This window comes from Mus caroli, chromosome 10 (genome assembly GCF_900094665.2).
Source record: "Mus caroli chromosome 10, CAROLI_EIJ_v1.1, whole genome shotgun sequence".
Lineage (NCBI taxonomy): Eukaryota > Metazoa > Chordata > Mammalia > Rodentia > Muridae > Mus > Mus caroli.
The window spans coordinates 115,316,620-115,340,359 of record NC_034579.1 but is presented as its reverse complement, the minus strand read 5'-3'; the positions used below and the strand labels follow the sequence as shown (position 1 = coordinate 115,340,359).

Here is a 23,740-nt window from a genome sequence, read left to right as displayed (position 1 = left end):
ACAGACAGACACACACACACAGACAGACACACAGACACACAGACGCACACACACACATACACACACTGACACACACACAGACACGCACACACACAGACACACACACAGACACACACACAGACACACACACACAAACACACACACAGACACACACAGACACACACACACGCGCACACACACATATACACACACACAGACACACACAGACACTCACACACACATGCACACACACACGCACACATACATGCACACACACATACACAGACACACACACACACATACATGCACACACACATACACAGACACACACACAGACACACACACACGCACACACACATATACACACACAGACACACACACACGCACACACACACGCACACACACACGCACACACAGACACACACGCACACACACATACACACATACACGCACACGCACACACATGCACACACACACAGACACACACACACAGACACGCACACAGACACACACACACTCACACACACACCCACACACACAGACACACACACAGACACACACGCACACACACATACACACACAGAGACACACACAGACACACACATACGCACACACACAGACACACACAGACACACACACACGCACACACATATACACACACAGACACACACACACGCACACACACATACACACAGACACATGCACACACACAGACACACACACAGACACACACACACAGACACACACGCACACACACACGCACACACACCGACACACACACAGACACATACGCACACACACACATACAAGCATGTACGCTAACACCTCCCACATACGCACCAATACAAGGTTTAAAATATAGTATCATTAATTACTATTGAAAACGACAATAACTACTACCACATAACCACTAGGATGACTGTTATCAGGAAAAAAAATTAAAAGGAAATAACAGATGCTGACGAAGGTGAGAAACTGGAGCCCCTTGGTGTTCTCGGTGGGGACGTGAAAGGGTGCAGGCACTGGAAAACAACTATCAGCAAGAGATTAGACTGAACTACCATAGAGTCCAGACTGTGATCGATCTACTTGTAGGTAGACAGCCAAGAGGCATGAGACTAGAACACTGAGAAGTGTTTGTACAGAGCACCCCCACCCCTGCCCGCCGTCCATCACAGGTGAGGGACAAACAAAATGGTAGAGACTTTTATGGCAGAGAGTTATCTAACCTTCAGAACTCACTCACGCCACGACCTGGATAACCCCACGATTCTAACACAAGGCAGGAACAAAAGGGACAAATAGTGTACATTTCTCCATATTTTAGGTAACCAGAGTGGTCATATTCATAGAGATGGAATGGTGATTGGTGAAGACCCAAGTGACTGCAGGATGGAAAACTAGTGTGCGTGAACCCGTAGCCCTGACAGTCCTGGATCCACCTGCCTGTGCCTCTGGTATGCTGAGATTAAAGGTGTGGGCCACTCTCTCTCTCCCAGCAAAACGTCTTTAGAGAAAATGGGAAAAGTTCCAGAGGTGGGTAATGGTGGTTACACAAATAGGTGAATATATTTAATGCCACTGAGCAGTACACCTAAAATGCTTAAGATTTGACTACAATTTTAGCACAATTAAAAATGGCAGTTTTAAACTGTTACACAGAGCCTAATAAGAAAGGACATGAATATAAAGGAACTAAGGCTGGAAAGAAACGCCCAGGTGTGTCCACGATTTGGAACCGTCACTAGGGGCTTGGGGCTAACCCATGAGCACACGTCCTGTTCTCACTCTCCCTGAGGAAATATTACCTCAGGTTCCTCTACTAGGAGGAGTGGAGTAGGGCGAGGAAAAGCACCAATGACTGGCCTTGGGACAAATGCCCACGTGGTCCAGTCTTGGCAGTGACTCTCAGGTTCTCAGCTCCATCCTGCCATAACTCCATGCTCAAAACAATCCCATCGAGTGGGAGAAAGAACTCTCCAACTCCCCATTCACAAGTGAATAAACACAAAATTCACGGAGCCTTCTACGTGGGAGAGTGGCTGCCCTGAGGGGATCAATCGTCAACATGTATTAAGGATTGAGAAGTATTTTTATTTTATGTGTATGAGTCTGTCTGTCTGTCTGTCTGTCTGTCTGTCTCTCTGTGTGTGTATTCAGTGTCCAGAGAGGCAGGAATAAGGCATCAGCTGTGCTGGAGTTGAAGTTCGGGATAGTGGTGAGCCACCATGTGGCTGCTGTAAAGGAAGTCTGCGTCCTCTGCAAGAGTAGTGAATGATCTTAACCACCGGGCTATCTCTCCAGCCCCATATTAAAGATTTCGAATTAATGACTGGATCAAAAACTTTCCACTAGAACAGCAGGAGATCAGATACCTCCAGCCAGCTTCCTTCTGCCATTTGGCAGCTACAAAAACCGAACCTAACAGAATGAGTAAGTGTGTCAACATTGCCTAGCTAGTGAGTCATGGATGGCCTGAGCCACCTTGCCGCAGAGCACGTACATTTATCCCTGGTCCTCTCTGGTAAAGCCCTACTTTGGTTCTTTGGTTCTTTGGGAAAGGCCTCATTCCGTGCTTCCTTTGGCTGAAAAAAAAAATGTTAAAACCCCCAGAAAAGCTGGTTCTTCCAGCTTTTCCCTAATTCAACCACAGGGGTCCCCAGCTTCTGTCCATTGGATGGGTATTAGTTATCTGCACCTGACTCTTTCAGCTGCTTGGTGGGCCTCTCGGAGGGCAGCCATCCTGGGCTCCCATTTGTAAGCACACCATAGCATCAGTAATAGTGTCAGGCCTTGGAGCCTCCCCTGAGCTGGATCCTCATCTGGGCCTGTCACTGGACCTCCTTTCCCTCAGGCTCGTCTCCATTTCCGTCCCTGCAGTTCCCCTAAACAGGAACAATTCTGGGTCAGAGTCCCTGACTGTGGGATGGCCACCCTTTCCCTAGAAGCTGAGGAGGAGGGCAACCTCATATGAAGACCAGCAGTCTCAACTAACCTGTCCCCCACCCCCCTTAGATCTCTCAGACACTGAGCCACCAACCAGGCAGCATACACTAGCTGATACGAGGCTCCCAACACATATACAGCAGAGGACTGCCGGGTCTGGGTTCAGTGAGAGAAGAGGCACCTAACTGTAGAGAGGACCCAGGGTATGGGGAGGAGTGGGGAGGTCTGGTGAGGTGGGGGTGGGGACTTCCTCTTGGAGACAGGGGAAGAGGTATGGGATGGGGAACAGTTGGGGGCTGATCCGGAGGGGCGTTATTGGCTGGACTGTAAATGAATATTAAATGATGATGATGATGGTGGTGGTGGTGATGATGATGATTCACCAAAAAGAAAGAAAAAAGAAAAACCACCCCAGGTCGTTGATCTCCCTGACTCTAGAATCATCTCAATACTTCCGTCTCGGAGCCTAAATGAAACAAGACACTGTCTTCTAGGCTAAGATGGAACTCCTAGATCTTTTCAATTTTGGTGTATTTTTTATATAAAAATGTACTAAAGATTAGCAGAACAAATAGCCACATCTGGGTCATCTCATTTTATGTGCCCCGATTTTCCCACAGGGCACTTCTCCTCGGGACTGACCGATCTGCTGATCCACAGGGTTGGTGACCCCCACCCTCCACCACTCCCTGTCTAAGGGCGACTGTATTTCTTTCTGAGGGGAAGTCTGCTTTGTTCTCCATACTGTGGAGAGAGGGGATGTACCCTGGGGCTTGTCGGTAGGAGGGCATTCAGTCTGCCAGGCCACCCCATAGGCTGCAAGAGCCTTCAGCCAACCAAAACAAATATTAACTTGGAAGAACATTAGGAACAGGCTCCAACCGGCCAAGTATAATGGACAGGGAAGGGGAAGACAGGGTCACAGCATGGCTGGGCTCTGAGCCAATGGCTAGAGATTCTTCTACTCTTTATAAGAGGGTTTCAGGCCATTTCCTCCACAAAAAAAATCGGCCTCTTTGAAACCACCAGAGGTTATATATATCGGCTCCTAAAACAAACCTGTTTATAGTGCCAGTGTTGTGTCTACTTTGTTCAAAAAAAAAAAAAACTCCAAAAAACGAACACCAGTTCACCCAACACATGTCACCTCCAGTGTGGTATGTGTGATACCCTAGTGACCCATTACGTCACTGAATCTGCAGACTAGCTTGTTCTGCACCCATTCATTCAAACCGGGACAAAGCTCCAGCGGTCCTGGAACTCACTACGTAGGCCAGGTTGGCCTTGAACTCACAGAGCTCCTTCCACCTCTGCCTTCACCTCCACCTCCCAAGTGCGGGGATGAAAGACATACACCATTACCAGCCACAAGCCCCAGCGTCTGAAAGTGTGGGGCTAGCGCGTATGGACACCAGAGACGGCAGGAACGGTGCTTACAGAGTTCTCCTTTAACTGCAGGCCTTCCCCGTTGGGAAGCGATGACCTTCTCTTGGAGTTTCTGTTCGGGGTGGAAGTAATGGTTCCGGCTTTCTTCTTCACTGTGAGCACCTCGCAGCTGGCTTGGTCCTCATTGTGTGTGCTCTTCCCAGCATTAATAACCCTGGAGAAGAAGCCAGAAAAAGCCAATCAGACGGTGGTTTCTGGGAAGCTGGCTGTGCAGTCTCTATCTCAAGGGTCAGCCAAGAAGACTCCATAGCTGCCGTCTGGAGTCAACTACGTGACGTGACACAGAGGGCCCATGTGCATTCCCTACTGCATGGCCTGGATAAGCAGAGATGTGGGAAGTGGAATTGCATTAGCGCCCTCTGACACACTTGCCACAGGAGGTATTCTGGTCTCTACTCACCTCTGCAGGTGTCTGTCAGATGTGACAACCTGATGGGCCCCCTCTCTAGTCAAGATGCACGAAGCAACCACTCCCTCAGATTAAGCGGGAGCCTGAACCGTTTGGTAATTACAACACAGACAGCCAGGGTAGCTTGGGGAATTCTGGTCCATTTCCCCAAGTGATAAAGAGCAGTCACTATTCATCTTATCAAGGAACCCGGAGGCAATTTCCACCACATGGTAAAGCCCGAGAGAGACGAGAACCATACTTCACTATGTCTGCCTCTCATTTACACACAAGCTAGGGACTGGATCAAAGGGGTGTGTGCTGTCAGATTACTTTTAGCTCTGTCTCTTGTAGAAGAATGGTCCCTGCTCTCTGCACTTTGACTTGGACATCGAAGACATTCCATATAGTACCGCAGCATGCGGGCAAGGCTCTGGTCTACTGGCTAATGTCAGAAGAATCAGATTGTTTCATGAAAACACACTCCACCATCCATGTGCCTTTGCCTAAGTCCAAGAATAGAGATCCCCTATCTCTACACACACACGCACACAGAGGCACACATACACACACATTTTCACACTTTGCTTTATTATTTCCAGTCTCTAAGTACTTTTAAAAAATGCAATCATTATAAGATATCATTCCCTGTGCCCTCTTTTGAGCCATGCCCACCCTTGGACATGAGCTACCATCCCTTGCTTACCTGTATGTCTCTCACACAACACTAATCTTACTGTGCAGATATGTTTTTCTTAATAACCTATAGTTTTGCCTCACAAAAAGTTCATTTCCATCCATCGTGTAAACAGAAATGGATACCGTTGTCATAACAAGATTTTTATCTTTTCCTTGATTGATAAGTATCATTTGATTTGAAGAAAAAAGAGCACTTTGGGGGGGGGGTAGTGAGAGGGCGCAATGGGTAAACCATCTGCACCCATGCCTGGCAATCCAGGTTTGAAAAAGAAAACAATGTTGCCATTCGAGATGGGCCACACCAGTCGCTGGCCGTATGCTCCATCATCAAACTGCTTCATTGTTCTTACTGGTGCTGCGACAATATCCATTTCAGTTACTTTTAAAAGCAAAAATCTGCTTTTTAAATTATATATATATAATTTAAAAAATTTAACTCAAAGTTTGCTTATAATCCTTCCAAATCACGTCCTAGGTGATGATAAGGAGTTGAACATTCCTGGTGGCCTCTCTGAGTCAAGTGGGTATTGCGGTTTCTAACACCTGGTGTGGAGAGACTGGGAGAGAGAGGGTGTCTTATTCTCACTCCCTCTCCTGTAAGGAAGAGACAGTTTAGGACGCACATGGTGAGGTTACCTACAGGGGGATGCTTAGTGCCAAACAGCCAGTCAGGACTCGGCTACTGACTCAGTGCCACATTCAAGGGCACAGCTGGGATAAAGGTGGGATCTATTCCAATCCCTACCTCGGCTCCTTCCCTCAGCACCATGGGGACATCAGACAGTCAAACTGGACAGAAACACATAGTAGGCCTGTTATAGTCTAGCGCTGAGAGGAAGGATAACTTCCTCCCTGCTTCTCTCAGCACAGAAGAGTCTGAGAAAGACCCCACGGAAAAAACGGAGCACAGACAGCTCAGATTTGCCCAACTGAGAGACATTCATGTTTGGTCCCAGTTATCTTCCTGGGTAGGACTGCATCTGAGGCTCAGGACAGACAGGCTCACTAGGTGTATGCTTCTGATGTTTGAACTTGGAGAACCACGCCAGGAGGGCAGGAGAACGAGGTAGAAAATAGCTTGTGTCCTTGGTCACCGGTAATGACCTGCCAACAATGTGTGTTATTTACTGAGATGCAATGCTATGCCGCCATGATTTCCCAAACAAGTAACTTTCCTAGACAAGGCTGAACCAGAGGTCCAGCTGGCCGGATGGCTCACGATGACAAGTCCCTCATAGCACCCACTGTGGAAGGTCTCAGTTACCCTTCCCAGAAGTTGGTAGGCACTCTACCATGAGCACCTAGCCTCCTGGAGTCACCTTTTGTTGCTTTGCTTTAAATTAACAACAACAGCAAAGGCAAAGATCAAAAGCAAAAGCAAAGATCTTCAGTAGCTCACTGCAGTGCTGACTCCTCAGCCGCTGCTGGCTCCCAGGAGTCTATAAAACTACTATAACTACTTAGATCATGAAATTGAAATCACCGTCCCCTTAAAAGGCAGCCTCCTGTCTCCTTTTATGGGTGCTAAACTCTGAAGCTGACCTGGTTTTGCCAAAAGGTCACCAAAACTTTGTGGCATGCACGAGGAATCCAGAACCCTGATGGCTACAGCGATACAAGCTTGCACGGTTAAATACAGCGGAGCTGGGAGCAGGTGTGAGCCCGGGATCTCACCCTGGCCCTGGCTCTCAGGCTCTTAATTCCCTCTTGTGCATCTATTCCTGGTGGCTCGGCACAGGGTTCAGAGGACAGTACTGCACCGAGGTGTCAGAGCTGGAGAACTGTGAAAGAATAATTACTGGTGACCTTCCCTTGCCATTTCGTGTTCAGTGGGCTCGTGAGCAACCCAGTGAAATGCTAAGATGTCAGAAATGTCAATCTGGTGGGAAGATTACAATACTGTCCTGGTCAGACATTTCAGTATTACCTCATTGATAAAGGGCTGACTGCCCCCCACTCACCAAGCAAAACAAAACAAAGCAAAGCAAAGCAAAGCAAAACAAAAAACAAACCCAAAACAACCAACACTCCTCAAAACCAAGGACAACACCATAAACCCTTTTCTTTCTTTAAAAGATTTAAAAATGCATTATTTTATTTTGTGTATGAGTGATTTGCTTACATGCATGTTACGTATATCAGGTGCACTTAGAGGCCAGAAGTGGGCATCAGATCCCAGGGAACTAGAGTTGTAGATGGCTGTGATCTACCATGTGTGCCTGGAGCTGAACATGGGACTTCTGAAAGAGCAACAAGTGCTAGAAGCTGCTGAGCCTTCGCTCCAGCCTCCCCCACCTCAGCGCTCCCCCCCACCTCCGTCTCTGGCTTTGCTGGGGACTGATTGCAGGGCCACCTGCTTTCCCTCCTATGGAGCTCCATCTCCAGCTCTGCATCTTATGGTTCCCAACACCTCACCTTCAATATTTCCCACTAGTATAGTAGAAAAACTTGATTCTTTTCAATTCACGTTGGTCCTAAACATTTAAACATTTCGATGCCTACCAACTTAAACACTATATATTTTCTTCTTCAAAGGCAAATGCATACCTGTCAAGTGGAAAGCGAGCCAGACTCCACTAAAACAGCAGGCAGTTCTCAACCATTTTCATGCTGTGACCCTTTAATACAATTTCTCATGTCGTGGTCACCCTACCCCTCCAGCCATAAAATTATTTTTTGTGGCTACTTCATAACTGTAATTTTGCTACTGTTATGAGTCATAATGTAAATATCGGATATGCAATGTATCCTATAGGTGACTGCCAAAGGGGTCACGACCGACAGGTTGAGAACACTGCAAGGCTAAAAGTGACTGTAGAAAAATCTTGGTTCTCCAAGCTGAGGGACAGCTTGTATTGGCTGCAAGCACAAGACCATATGCACAGCTAATCTGCCTTTGGCTTCTGCCCCCCAATAAAGCCAGCACCTGAGGTCGGAAAGCCACGTTCTTTGTCTGCACAACAGCTTACTTTGGACATTTGAAAATATAAGACACTGGTGGCTCATAAATTATCATAATTTTGGTGATATTTTCCAATCTCTTACAGAGAAGACAAACACTTTCTGTGAGACTAACCTGGATAGGCTCTGTGATGGTTTATATATATGCTCAGCCCAGGGTGTGGCACTATTAGAAGGTGTGGCCTTGTTGGAGTGGGTGTGGCCCTGTTGAAGTAGGTGTGGCCCTGTTGGAGTGGGTGTGGCCTCGTTGGAGTGGGTGTGACCTCATTGGAGTAGGTGTGGCCTTGTGGACCTGATCCTAGCTGCCTGGAAGTCAGTATTCTGCTAGCAGCCTTCAGCTGAAGATGTAGAACTCTTAGCTCCTCCTGCACCATGCCTGCCTGGATGCCACCTTGATGAGAATGGCCTGAACCTCTGAACCTGTAACCCAGCCCCAATTAAATGTTGTCCTTATAAGTGTTGCCTTGGTCATGGTGTCTGTTCACAGCAGGAAAACCCTTACTAGACAGGTTCTCTCCAAAGAACAGTGTTCAGAGCAGGAACACTTTTGAAGGAATGCAGAAGTCAGACACTGCTTCAGCTGCTCACGTTCCGGGGAGGGGAATGGTGTTTTTATTGATCCATCTGTGAGCCAGAGAGCCGTCAGTACTTCACCTGGAGTAATCAACTCCTTGCATGTTCTGGTCAGCTCTGTGAGGTGACTATTGTTGCTGTCAGAGGCCAGTGTAGTGGAGGAGTGGCAGCATGCATGTGAGCCACTGCCACATACCTCAAGTCCTCAGTGGCATCTCATGAATTAAATTCGGGGTTGCCAAGATATATGTTGAACAGGGGATTTTATTCACCTAAATAACTGGGTAATTTTAAAGTTAGAATTTTCAAATTTGGAAAGGGAGAAAAGAAAAAGAGAAGGAGAATTGCCAGCTCTTCAATACAGATACTTTGTAACCACTATTTTTTGGGTTTTTTTTGTTTTGTTGGTTTTTTTTTTTTTTAACATAGAACAACAACTAACAGCTGCGGAGTTTGACTTTGCTTTTAAAGGAAGTGTAAAGCCCTGGGTGGTTTAAACTAAAAGTTTTACATCAAAAGGTAACACTTCTCGGCAGGCAGTAATTGCACTGGTTAAGGAGGAGGTCTTTGCATAGGACGTCAGGTGAATCCAGGTATATTGCTGACTCATATATAACTGAGAGGCGGATTGAAAACTGCTGTCCAGGGGGAATGAATCATTTATGGGAGATCAAATATAGCTATTACGAACATTCTCTTCTCTAGGTAACCTCTACCATCCATGCTTTATGAGGCTCTCTGAGGTAGGGACAGACCCCCCCACTCCCCCACAGGCTACAACAGGAGGATTTGATCCTTAATTTTGAGCTCCCGGGGAGATAATATACTCTTGTCCCTGGGTGCTCGAAAGCTTGCTCTGAGCAGAAACTTGATTAAGCCTTTGATAACAGCCCTCAGCCAAACCAGGGGATGGCCAGCGGGATGGAACACCCTCTAGGACTGACACTATCCTCTAATAGTTACCCTAGAGCAGGGGAAGGAACGGGAGCCCACTCCATCACTTTAATCAACAATAATCACACATCACCAGAGGGAAAATATGGAGGTATCCAAGAAAGCTTCCATGATGGCAGACTTCTGCATTTTTGAAAGTTAAGAACCACGTTGGAAGGGACAGCATGGTGAAGGCAGGATACATCTGCTCTGGTAGAGACGTCTTTCAACAAGCCACCTCATACCTTCCAGCCCCAGACAATGGCTGTGGCCAATGAGTGGGTACGGACAACCATGAGTCTCAGTCAACATCCATCCTATGAATGAGCTATAATAATAATAATAATAATAATAATAATAATAATAATAATAATAATAAAAACTTAGCCACAAGGTGGAGTTTTTAAAAAAGTAGTTGGTGGTCTATATTTAAAAATTGGAATATTTACATTAAAAATGTTCATATTTCCCTTGAAATGAATACATCTGCCTGCACACAGTTATACACTCTGCAAAAACAGCCAACTCTAAGAAGAGGTTGTGCCCAAGAGACTGGATAAGTCTGTGTTAGTTTATTACAGACCTTCCTGTGTTGACCTTTGTCAATTAAATTGACAGCCTGGTCCCATGGGTATTTGAATATGCAATCCTGACACTGTAGCCCTGAGACTATATGAATATCAGAAAAGGCTTAGACATGAACACAGTGATTGAAATAATTGCAAATATTTACTGCAGGGCTAGGGTGATAGCTCAATTGATATTGCCTTTGCCTTACATGTACAAGACCAGGAATTTTATCCCCGAAGCCCACATACAAATAGCTGGGAATAGCCACAAGTGGTGCACACCTTTAATCTCAGGAGACGCAGGCAGAGCTCTATGAGTTCAAGGCCAGTCAGGCTAGCCTAGTTGACAAACTGAAGGCCAGTGAGAGGCCTCATCTCTAAAAGTAACGTGATGGTGTCTGAGAAATGACACCCAAGGCTGTCCTTGGTCCTCTACATACGTGTAGACACAAGTCTGAGCGTCGTGGTGCTTAGGCCTGCAATCCTAGCCCTTGGGAAGCCAAACAGGATTGTAAACTGTAAACCAGCCTAGGGACATAGGTAGAAATTGTCAGAGGAGGAACAAACCTAACTGGGGTGTCTTAGTCAGGGTTTCTATTCCTGCACAAACATCATGACCAAGAAGCAAGTTGGGGAGGAAAGGGTTTATTCGGCTTACACTTCCATGCTGATGTTCATCACCAAGGAAGTCAGGACTGGAACTCAAGCAGGTCAGGGAGCAGGAACTGATACAGAGGCCATGGATGTTCTTTACTGGCTTGCTCAGCCTGCTCTCTTATAGAACCCAAGACTACCAGCCCACGGATGGTCCCACCCACAAGGGGCCTTTCCCCCTTGATCACTAATTGAGAAAATGCCTTACAGTTGGATCTCATGGAGGCATTTCCTCAACTGAAGCTCCTTTCTCTGTGATAACTCCAGCTGTGTCAAGTTGACACAAAAATAGCCAGTACATGGGGTAAGCGGGAGATGGACACGGAGCCATCAAGGAGCAAAGATGTGTTATCTCAGCTATAACAAAACACCACAACCCAAAGAAACAGCAATGTATTTCTCACCACTGGGTGCAGGCAAGTTAGGAGACGACACACCCTTGGTCTATCAAGGACTTTCTTCCTGGTTCATAGGTGACAGTATTCTTGCTATAGCCTTACATGGCAGAAGGGACAGAGAAAAAGGAAGAACTCTTTAACCCCATTTTATCTGATTGTTAATCCCCTTCATGGAAGCTCCACTTAACACACACACACACACACACACACACACACACACACACACACACACACACACCATACACCATAAATCTACAGAACCTTTTTAGAACGCATTGCAATTTTTCTCATACCGATACCAGAGTTGAGGTGTCTGTCCTAAAAGTTCCGAAACCACAGAGGAGAGTCACTGTTAAAAGAGCTGCAGAAACAGCCGCGGATGGTGTGACTTATGGATTCGGTCTTACTAATAAAGAGGGAACAGAGGCTTATGGAGAAGTTCAGGAAGGTGTCCCCAGGCAGAGCAGCAGTCTGAGTAAACAGAGTGTGAGGTGAAGCTTCTGATAGGTAGCCTGGAGATGAGCTAACTAGAGGTGTAACGATAGGCTTGGGGACGACAGAACTAGAACCTACAATTCTCCAGGAACTCTACAGGGTCCCACGGCAGGGAATGAAGACTTCTTAAACAAAGGCTTGGTGTGCTAACAGTGGCTCTGGGAAAGCAATGCTACAAGCCTTGAAGCAGATGAGGGAGGACGCAATGGAGGCAAAGCTCTGGGCAAGGGGCTTGGAAGTCATGCTCCAAGCACTGGCTCTGGGTGGGTGGCCGGAAAGAGGTGGTGGTCCGAGGAGGCATGTGAACCAAGGAATCCTGGAAGGTCAGGCAGACATGGATCACAGGAAAAGGAACATGGAGAACGGCTCCTCGGTTTTAAAATGATAAATAGATAGTTTGCTTTTGGTGGCTGTGTTAAAATACACACCAACTAAACTGACCAAAAAAACAACTTGGGGATGATTTTAATTTATGCTTCCAGGTCACACAGTCCATCACTGAGTGAAGCCAGGGCAGGAAGGGAAGCAGGAGCAGAGGCAGGTACCATGAAGGGGGGCTGGTTACTGGCTTGCTCTCAGACATGCAGCCGGCTACTTTCTTATATAGTCCAGGCCTAACTGCAGTCAAGAAAATGTGCCCCAGACATGCCCACAGACCAATCTGATAGAGGCCAGTCTTCAGTTGGGGGTTCCTCTTCCCCGGTGTGTCTACCTGACAGCCAAGAGCAGTCATCATGATAGGGCACTCAGATCAGGAAGGGAAAGAGGAAGGTGAATTGAGGCTTAGGGGTGCAAAGTTCTGCAAGACGAAATAATGAAAGTACCTTTATGCCAAGCAACAAAAAGTTCTACAGAAATGACAGAGCAGTGTCAGCCAAGTGCAACTTAGCAAGCGCTTGGCCAGCTACTACTGCATGGGGTCCAGCTAGGGATCAGGTTTTGTGTGGTTTATGACGTAAGGATGGCTTTTTTATTTTTTACTTTTTTTTTTAAAATTTTTTAATAGTAAAGAGAAAAAAATCAGGACAGGTTCAAAGCACACGGAATTCCAATTTCGTGTGCATAGAGAGTGTTTTGTTGGAATGCAGCCACACTGTTCACTGACCCTCTGTCTGTGGCAGGCTTTCGATTACCACAGGTGACTTGCTGTTAAAACAGACTCTGTCTCCCAAAAGACCAAGGTACTTACTACAGGGTGTTTTGGGGAAAGTGTGAACTGAACTGAACTGTCGAGTCTCAGTCTCAGTCTCCTCTGAAATTATCTTTGGTAGAACAGAAACAGCCAAAACACCAACAATGTCACAAACCACACCAAACCACAGGCAAGGAGAAGGTGGATGTCGTAGGTTTGGGTGGTGCTTACCATGCACCCTGATTTTCTGGTAACAGGAGAGGGGAACTTTGTGACACGGATTTTGGAGACACCTTTGGTTTCTATCATGTTCATCAGTATAACTAAATGGCTAGGACCTAAAAGAACCCCCACTGAAGCCCAGAAGACACAACGTTGTGTGTAGACCTAACACACAGACTTAGATCAGTACTTTCTTCTTTACGCTGGTTGTTTTAAAGATAAACTTTAACACGGCAAAATAAATATTACTCAGTTGTCTTAGGTGGTTCCTTTCAATTATCGTCATGACAAGTTATTAATATCATCAATATCTAACATCTATATTTAAAGGGGGAAAGTTTTGTGCTTTATCAATTGTTAGGGCAACTCTAGGGGCGGAGAGGACACAGGCCCTATCCAAAAGGATCAGAGGTTTCCAAGTTAAAAAGCAAAAAAGTTCCTTTTTGGAAATTAAGTACAATGTTACTCATAGAGAGCTGTTAGTTTCCTTTGGGAATTTAAAAAAAAAGGCTATGTAATATATGTTTATACAGAACTCCTTCTGCCAGAGAAATGATTAAAAAAAAACAGTTTGAACCTTGAAACTAATAAAATATAAAACCAAAAGATAGAGACACTGTAATCTCAGCAGACGAGTCACACATACTATTCTAGTTTGCTTTGCTGTTACTGGGATAAAACAGACCAAAAGCAACCTGGGGGCACAGAGGCTTTGTTTCTGGTTACCTTACTGAAATTTTCTTTAGGGAAGCCAATGCAAGAGTTCAAGGAAGACTCTGACGGCAGGAATTGAAGCAGAGATGGCTGATGAACACAGCTTACTGACTTCTATCCTTTTTTCCATAGCGCAGGCCCATCTGGCTAGGAGTAGCACCACCCACAGTGGACTGGGTTCTCCTTTGTCAATTAGCAATAAACCACATGCCCCATAGACATGTCTACAGGCCAGCCCTAATGGAGGCAGTTCTTCAGCTGAGATTCTGTTTTCCCAGGCACATCTAGGTTTGTATTGAATGACAAGAACAAACACACCCCTCTCTACCCCTCCAGCTCCCACATTATGGGATTAAATTGAGGATTAGCCACATGTTTGGCAGCTGCTCTATCTGTGAGCTACATCCCAAGCTGAAAAATATGTAATTCTTTCTGAAAAGAAAATTATTTTGAACATTATCATGCGAAGTATTAGGTTTCATTTTGGCATTTTGGCATGGGTATATATTTGTTATTCTGAAGTTTATCTTGATATTACAATAGTCACTACAGTGTTTGGCTTGCTTAGTTTTGTTTTTTTTTCCTCTTTTTTAAAAAAAAATACATGCTAGGGTTTGTACCTAGGGTATGAAACATGGCAGGACAAATGTGAGACCACTGAACCTCATACAATCCCAGCTATGATAACATGTTCAAGTGGTTCTAAAAATTGTTTTTATTGATATCCTCATCTCCCCCTTACCATTCCTCCCCCCTGTCCCCCACAACCCTCCACTCCTTCACAGCTTAGGGAATGGCACTGCCCATAGTGGACTGGGTCCTGCTATATCAATCAGCAATGAAAAAAATGCTGTTTTCATGCTACACGTACATAGTGTTCTCATGCGATGGTCTTCCTCTCTTCCCCCAGCACCTCTTTCTCCCATGATGCGTTCTTCCCAGTTTCATAGCCCACTCTCACACATTTGCATCCCTATGAGCAGCGCAGTGAGGATCTTTTCCCGAGCTGGAATGTAGTCTGTGTCGCTTCCTTTGATATACTATCCAGATCCGCCCTCTCTCTGGTAAATTTCATTGTTTAGTTATTTCCTTCAAAGCAGAGTAAGATTCTACTGTGCACATATGAGACATTTTCATTATTCCTGCAACCGCTGACAGGCAACAGGGCAGAGCAAGATTCTACCATGCACATATACAACATTTTCATTATTCATCCGTCCACTGACAGATGTCAGGGCTGATTCCATTTTCTTGTTACTGCGAAAAATGCCAGAGAAACGTAGATGTGTGAGAGTATTTTGTGGTACAATATAAGCTCGGCAAGGATCTCACTAGTTCATATGTTGGCTCTATTTATAGTTTTCTGAGGAATGGTCTTACTGATTTCCACCATGGCTGTATAATTTACCCTCTACCAGCAGTAGGTAAGGAGTCCTCTTTCCCTACATCCTTACCATAATTTTTTATTGTCATGTTAGTCAAACATCCCAATACAATCTTGGATAAATCTTGCTTGTTGTTAGTCTTACTGTTGAATAAAGGACATATCTAGCTGTCTGTGATTCTGCTATTTTTATAATTGTGGCCCAGAAATAGGCAGAGCCGTGTGGCATTATTCGGTGGCAAGAGGGGTTAAACAGAATCTTATTTGGAGTTCTCCCATCCAAGAACTGATCAGGCCTGACTCTTCTTAGCTGCCAAGCTCAGATAAGATCAACTGTGTTCAGGGTTTGGCTTAGATTTCCTAATCCTTGCTTAAGAAAATAACTTCAGTGAGCTGGGGGGGATGGCTCAGTTGGTAACATGCTTGTTGGATAAACATTAGGAGCCTAAATTGAATTCCAGGCACTTCTAATTCCAGGAGTGGGGAGGTGGAGATGGAGAGGGGTGGGCGTGGGAGCTGTGGGAATCTCTGGGGACTGCTGGCTCACAAGTCTTGCCTAATCACCAACATCTAATTAGAAAAAGAGCTAAGACGGATGGTTCTAAGGAAGGACATAGGAAGTTGACCTCTGGTTCCACACTGTCCAAGCTTCAGGGGTAGGCAGGCATGCAAGGGCGTGCTGAAGGCCACACCCACCAAAAACAGCTGAGCAGAAGCAGTGGATGGCCAGGCTTTGAGAGACGGAAATTTGTGAAGCGGTTTGATATGAAAAGAAAGAGTACAGAGAGTGGACACGGACTCCCTGGGTTTGAGTCCCAGGCCTGACACTCACAGCTGGGTGACCTTCAGCAAGTTCCTTTACCTCACGTCTCATGCCTCAGTTTCCATCAGTAAGATGGAAAAAAAAAATCAGTGTTTTCCTTATAAGGAAGCAGCCGACTGCTAGAAAACAACTACTTAGAAACCTTTCCATCGAATGGCTTGGTTAAAGCTTACAGCCTTACACTCAGAAGAAACGCTATTACCACTCAGTGCGCCAGTGTCACACGCAGGGGAGAGACTCCGACAAGCCATTCTAGCCTTTCCTCACAGCAGCCAAGATCATTTATTTTTAAGGTGATAGATTGTGCTCACACAACCGCTGCTCTTGAGAAGGGCTGTGCAGCCGCCAGTAGAAGTCAGGGAGCTGGAGAAAGGCTTGTGACACATCACTGGATCCTCAGTGCTCTACACTTTATCAAAACCAACAGTACTACTGCAAAAAGCGTACGGGGAGAGCAGTGACTAATTTTCCTTCGCAGACTTTGGTCTTTGCTTTTCATTGTTTAAAAGCACTATATCTGAAAGTAACGTTCCTGGGGGGGGGGGAACCCTTCATGTCTGCATTTTAACAAACTTGTGGGAGAAAGCTTGTTCTGTTTCAGGTTAGAGTCCTAAACAAAACACTCATCGGCCCTTTGCAAAGGGTCCTTATCTGATGGAACATTTTTAGCCTTGTCTTCAGACTCAGGGAAAAGCCCAGCTAACAATTCAATTCTCCTCAGTGGACAAGGGGAAGAGCAGGGCACTTTAAGCCTCCGAGGTCCCTGGAGAGCCATCATCCTACCTTCCAGGGTAGGTAAGCTGATCTCTACAGTCTCCAGAAGAGGGCAAATGTGCTTAGTAAGACAAATTGATAGCAGACTCTTAAATCGGATGCCCAATAGGATCAAACAGCACACTTCAGTTAGCAACATAACCTTAATCCAAAGCTATGAATGGGGCCAGAGAGATGGCTCAGTGGGAAAGAGCACTGCCTGCCCATTCAGAGGTCCTGAGTTCAAATCCCCAGCAACCATCCGAAGGTGACTCACAACAATCTGCAATGGGATCTAATGCCCTTTTCTGTCATGCAGGCACACAATCAAACAACACTCATATATATACATACATACATGCATACATACATACATGCATACATCTTTAAAAAAATCTATGAATGTATAGAACAAATGAGCTCGGCTTTGTTGGCTAAAGTTTAAAATGTTCTAAGTTGGGTCTCTCATCTGTTGTCTCAAAAAAGCAAGATGTCATCAAATTGGTGGTGACAATTGAGCTGACTTATATCAAGTGAGTCACAAGCAACAAAGGATCCCTACTAAGGTTAGAATGGCTGTAGGCATAGCTCACAGAGGGGAGATGAAATAATAGTACAATAAACAACTTAAAAGGGACAGGTTCACACCAGGCCACCATCCCTGTTAGGGTTAAAGCTGAGGTGACAGCTCACCACGTAGACTGGGCTGCCCTGGGCTGCTTTGGCTTTCTTTTTGGAAATGTTCATGTTCGTTCAAGTTTCAGGTTGATCCCTCGGCACTTAGCATGGGCCACACCATTTTTATTTGTCTGTTGCGGTCTGGGGTACCTAGCCAGCATGAAGATTATGGCCTCTCATAAATTTTAGTTAGCTTGAGTTCAAGGAAAACAAGTCTACCACCCCCTGTAGATTATATTTTATGACCAGGAACTCTTGCAGAAAATAAATCTGGAAGCAAGACATGCAGAATCAGCTCCAAATACCTCAAGCAGAGCTGTGGCTAAGAGGGGTCAGAGCCTGGGACATCTCACCGTGGAGTCTGCCTTACTGCTAAGTGTTTGTGCTAATCAGCAGTCCCAGCTTTAAAATTAAAACATAAAACAACCGCTGTGGGCAGGGGGATTTCAAGGGCCAAAGGGAGACGGGAGAAGTCAGAGAAAGGCATTTTCTAACACTATCAATCTAAGGCTACCGGGCAACACAATGGACTCCCTTTACTGGAATTCCTGGTGCTGGAAATGTGCAGCAGGTGACTTATCACCCCTCAGAGACTCCGGGCGTCTGTGCATTGAGCAAGAAGCCTCCAAAAGCCCTTTCCCAACTGTTGAGTCTGTCAGTCTCCCTGTATCATCCTTACCACCTCCCACACTTAATCTAAAAAAATCTAAACCAATTTTCCAAATAATACTGACTCCTATCATTTTATTGAGGAAATTCTCTCCTACCTAGTAAGCGCATGACAGGGCTCAAAAAATCAGAAATTTGTCGAGTCAGACTTCTCTTCAGTTAGGCCTTTATGTGGGGTGTAAGAACTGAGAGCTCCTGTTCGCTGGAGCTCTGAACTTGGCTTGCCTCTCTTCTTCCTAAATAAACTTTCCCCAGGAGGTTGTCTCTACTCCCCAGGTTTAGTTTGGGATCCAAACACCGAGCCCTGCCAAGCAGTGAGGCCAAATTCACGTCTATGGTGTGGCTCTCAGGGGTGTCTTGACAGCCGGTCTAGATGCCTTCAGCACATCTGCAGCATTACCACATCCAGCTGCTCAAGCCTGTGCTCGCTCTCTCCCCTGCCTTGTGTCTGCCTCACACTTCACACACAGCTCCCTTCTGGTGATCTTTGCACAGAGGGACCAGGTCTTCCTGCATCTCTAGCTCCTCTGCTTGTGCCCACACCTACTTTCTCTGCCTCATTACTGTGCCTTACATCATCCAGTTCCCCGCCTTGTTGAGCCCCTCTTCGTACCCTCTTAGCCCTGATTGGATGCCTATACTTCCCGACCTGGTGGCTCCTACGAAATTCCCGGGTCTCTTTCAGGCTCAACGTCCATTAAGGGGGTTCCTGATGATTTTAGGTCATGACTAAAATGACTTCATTTACCACATGGTCTTCCTAACTGAGGCCTTTGCTTCCCCTACCTGCTCTGCTCACACTAGTTATCCCTGGCCATAACAGACTGCCTGTGGTTTAAGGAAGCGCTGCACTGCACCTGAGGATTCTGTATCATGCGTCCTTTGCTCTGTGTGCAGTGATCCTGTCTGGTAGGTACACCCTGTCTACTGGAGTTTGGATACTGGCTGCTCTCAGGTCCCCAGAGGCCCCTGCACAAAAGTTGGTTTCGTTGGGTGCTGCTGGGAGGAGGAACCTGGGGGAAGCCTAGTGAAGGGACTTGAGTCAGTCAGGGTCTTTCTGTGTGTAGTGGAAGAAAGGCAATGGAGGAAGCACACACACCACGCACACCTGCCATTCTAATACCCAGGAGGCCGAGGCAAGGAGATCAGAAGTTCAAGGGCAGCTTGAGTTACCTTGAAAGAACATACCTAAAAAACAAACAAATGTGGGAAACAGTGGGGTAAGGAGAGACCCAGGGGTGACAGACAGAGAAGGGAAATGAGGTAAAGATGAAGGTTATAGACAAGAAACAATCCCAATGGCAGTTGTTCCCAATACTCATGTGTATCTGGGCTAGCTGAATGAGCCCAATATCCTATAACAAAATTCCCATTTGGTGGCTGCCAATCACACTCTAAAGGGTCCAACCACACTTGTGTGTTTGTCTGCACTACCAATATCAGCCCACCAGCACAGAGGCCAGGTAGAATCTTCCTGTACCATGTCTGCTCAAGGATTAGCATGGTGTTCAATACACAGCAGCAGGCATTTGGATACCCATGGACTTCAGGGGAGAAATAGCAATAGCAAGCTTAAATTCAATGTTTAATGATTCTCTGTTCACAGTAGCAAAGAATTGTCCATTAAATGGCCGAGTGCATAATCATAATTTGGTCTTGTTTTAAAAACGGAATACTATCCATGGCTAAAGAAACACATAATAAGCCGGGCGTGGTGGTGCACGCCTTTAATCCCAGCACTNGGGAGGCAGAGGCAGGCGGATTTCTGAGTTCGAGGCCAGCCTGGTCTACAAAGTGAGCTCCAGGACAGCCAGNGCTATANAGAGAAACCCTGTCTCGAAAAACCAAAAAAAAAAAAAAAAAAAAAAAAAAAAAAAAAAAAAAAAAAAAAGAAACACATAATAATCACAAGATTTTCAGGAAAACGGATGGGTTTAGAATGTACATTAAGCAAAGGCACACGACCTCAGAAACAAACAAACAAACAAACAAAAAACCAACCCGTGCATATTCCTCCTCACTTGCAGAGTTTAATGACCTATGAATATGTAAACAAATGTACATCACTGTATGGCATGTAGAAAAGAGAACAAGAAAAGATGAACACTGATGAAGATGGATGAGTGCAGGTAATAAACCAGAGTTACCAGAGAGGGCATAAAGCTAACTGTTTTTCTAGTTTTAAGTTCGTCAGGGATTTCTTTTGGGTTTGGTGGTAGATGAATGCACAGTGAAAATGTCAGTCCCAGCTTGAAGCTACACTGACTCTCTCCCAAATGGCTATTCTAACTGAAATGTATAGGTGAATCACATACACTCTGTGATTTTTGTTTGCTTATGAGCTTTCTTTGTTTGTTAATAATGAAGCTTATAAATGAACAAGAGAGAGGGAATTAAAATCCTTCAAAAATCCTAACCATCCATACATATAATTCTGTGCTAAGCAGTGAAAGAATGTGACATTGATCCTCCTAGCTAACTAGTCATCTGGGAGATACGCCTCTGGGTGTATCTTCGTACATCTTTCCAGAGAAGTTTGACTGATGAGGAAAGACTAGCCGTGAATGTGGAGGCACTGCTCCATAGAATGGGGACCCAGAGAGAGTAAAAAAGCTGTGGAGGAGCGAGCCAGGACAACTGCGTTCTCTTTTCTCTGCTTCCTGATCAGCACCATGGACCACAGCTCACTGTTGGCTTTCCTCCCTGTAATGGGTGGTGCGACTTTGAATGCTGAGCTCAAATAAAAACTTGGCTTGTTTCATGTCAAGTGTTTGGTCACAGCAACAAGGAGAGATGCTAGTCCAAAGAATGACAACCAAGAGTCGCCAAATTTTAAGTGAAAGCCAGAAAAAAAAAAAAAAATCCAGCAGGAAAGACATCCAGGTGCTGCTGTTCTGAAATACTCAACGCCTTGAATAATTTTATCAATTGAGTTAATCAGGCTTTAGTTTGAAGATTAAATAATAAGGTTTAAATTATTTAAGTCGTAAATAAATATTATATTAAATAATATAATGAGTAAGATTAAATAACCTACAAACGAATGTAGATTCACTAGACATCTGCCAACTGTGGAAAATGTGAACGTCCCTGACTCTGAGAAGCAGAACACATTAGTCCTAGAAGCCACTGGAAATTCCACAGACTCGGAGTGAGGTAACTGTTTACCTTCCGTGCCACATGTCAATCTAGAGATTAAAATAGACCTCATTGTTTCAGAGTCCTGGCTATCATAATAAATGACTCTCAGTTGCTGAGACAATCTTAATGGCAGAACCAGAAGCCTAAGAGAGGAAGTCAGGAGGAGGAATTATTTTTCATAAAAAGGGCACGAGGAAGGATATTACTTTATTCTATTTTATTTGTTTCCAACTTGCATAGAGTTTTGAATATTTGTTACAACACATCCTTTCTACACTGTCAAAATGCAAATTAATCACTAAATACTAAAAATAATAAACTTCTTTTGCCTTACATTGGAAAAAGTCTTCCTTACATCCTAATGTATTTCTTCCTGAAAAGGGTATAAAAACATTTATGAATATGATCCCTGATTTCTCTGAGTAACAGCTTGGCAGAAACAAGCATAAATGAAACAGTGGCTGACCCACTAATAGACTTCTGGAAAACTGCATTAACCTGTTACCCTACAACGTACACTAAATGCCTGCAAGTGTAACCTGTGACACTTTTTCCATGGGAGAAACTGCACTGCTAATTTCAACCTCTGCTGTTTAGAGTGCTTTTCAAATTTGCATATGTCTACCTGTCCCCTGGAGGACTCCTGAAAACATAATTTCTGGGCTCAACTCAACTCTGATATTAAGGTAAGGTCTGCAAAAAGCTCCAAGTGCTGGTGATGCCCAAGTCACTGATGATGTGCTGCACTCTGTTAGATAAACCGTGGTCCTCCTGGGCCAGGCAGGGACTGGCATTTCCTTGCCCTCGTCTGCAGGGCTGGAGATTAGTATGCCACTCCAGCTTTACAAGTCCCTAGTGGTGGTTACCATGGCTGGGGCAGAAGCCCAGGACAGCGCCAGGATCAGATGGGATGGTGGTCATACATGGAGCTGCAGTGCCATGTACATACATGTTGGTGTAAGGATGGCGATGAGGCACCATGGCTGCTTCAGTGCGGGCAATGATGATCAACTCCAATGACCCAGCAAAGGGAATAAGAATGAGAACCCTGGAGAATTCCTGCAGAAAAATCAGTGCATTGCAGGATGTAGAAAATAACACCTATTTGCTTGGTACAAGACAAGTCCACCCCCCAACCCCCACTCAAGACAGGGTTTCTCTGCATAGCCCTGGCTGTCCTGGAACTCACTTTTGTAGACCAGGCTGGCCTCGAACTCAGAAATCTGCCTTCCGCCTGCCTCTGCCTCCCAAGTGCTGAGATTAAAGGCATGTGCCACCACCCCAGGTACAAGACAAGTTAAGAAAACAATTTAACTTTACACTTGTAACAAAGCCCAACATAAACACTTTGTAACTCTGTCCATTGTAACTCTATTCTGTGGAAACCCCTAGAAGCAGATCATTCCCTGGGAGCATCCTGAGTGCCGCTTCTCACCTGAGGGTCAGTTCTGAGAATCGCACAGTGGAAGTACAAAGTGAGTCACAGAGGCCACTTGCTGGGTGGAAGGCAAAGAAAACAAACAAACAAACAAACAAACAGCCTTCAGAGATAACGGCATCTCAGAGGGACAAAACATGCGTTTCTGAACAGTGGAATCAGACAGTTATGAGATAATTCAAACATTAGAACAGGTAAATGGACTTTAGCAGCAGAGGGAAATCTCTAAATCCAGTGATACTTAAAAAGAAATAAAAACAAAAACTAAACCGAGCTGCAATCATTAGAAGCAACTATACTGGCTACTTGCTCTGAAAATAATTAAAAGAAGGAAATTAAACAAGGGCTCTGTCTGTGTTGCTTAAAAGAGTGCTAGGTCTGTCCCTGTAACTGCTATGGAATGATTCTTTGTCATTAACCAAGACTTACATGCTAAAATCCTAACCCCAGTGTGATGCTGTCAAGTGGGACTGAAGGCAGGCATGGCAGCATGCAGCTATGAATCAGCACTTAGAGAGCCATGCAGAGGGCAGAGGGGAGAGAGCAGAGAGGCAGGGGCAGAGGGGCAGAGGGAAGGGGGGCAGAGGGGCAGGAGGGCAGTGGGGCAGGAGGGCAGAGGGGCAGGGGGAAGGGGGGCAGAGGGACAGAGGGAAAGGGGAAGAGGGGCAGGAGGGGAGTGGGGCAGGAGGGCAGAGGGACAGGGGGATAGAGATGGAGGTACACACACACACACAGAGAGCGAGAG

The 23,740-nt window shown here is 45.5% G+C and overlaps 1 protein-coding gene across 1 annotated transcript in view; it reads right to left on the bottom strand.

The window, feature by feature from the left end:
- Positions 1 to 23,740, bottom strand: part of Ppm1h (protein phosphatase, Mg2+/Mn2+ dependent 1H) — a 259,006-nt gene that overhangs the window by 147,181 nt on the left and 88,085 nt on the right. The window contains exon 2 of the mRNA XM_021174330.2: positions 4,363 to 4,525. Coding sequence (XP_021029989.1) covers positions 4,363 to 4,525 — 163 coding nt within the window. The remainder of the gene's footprint in view (positions 1 to 4,362; positions 4,526 to 23,740) is intronic.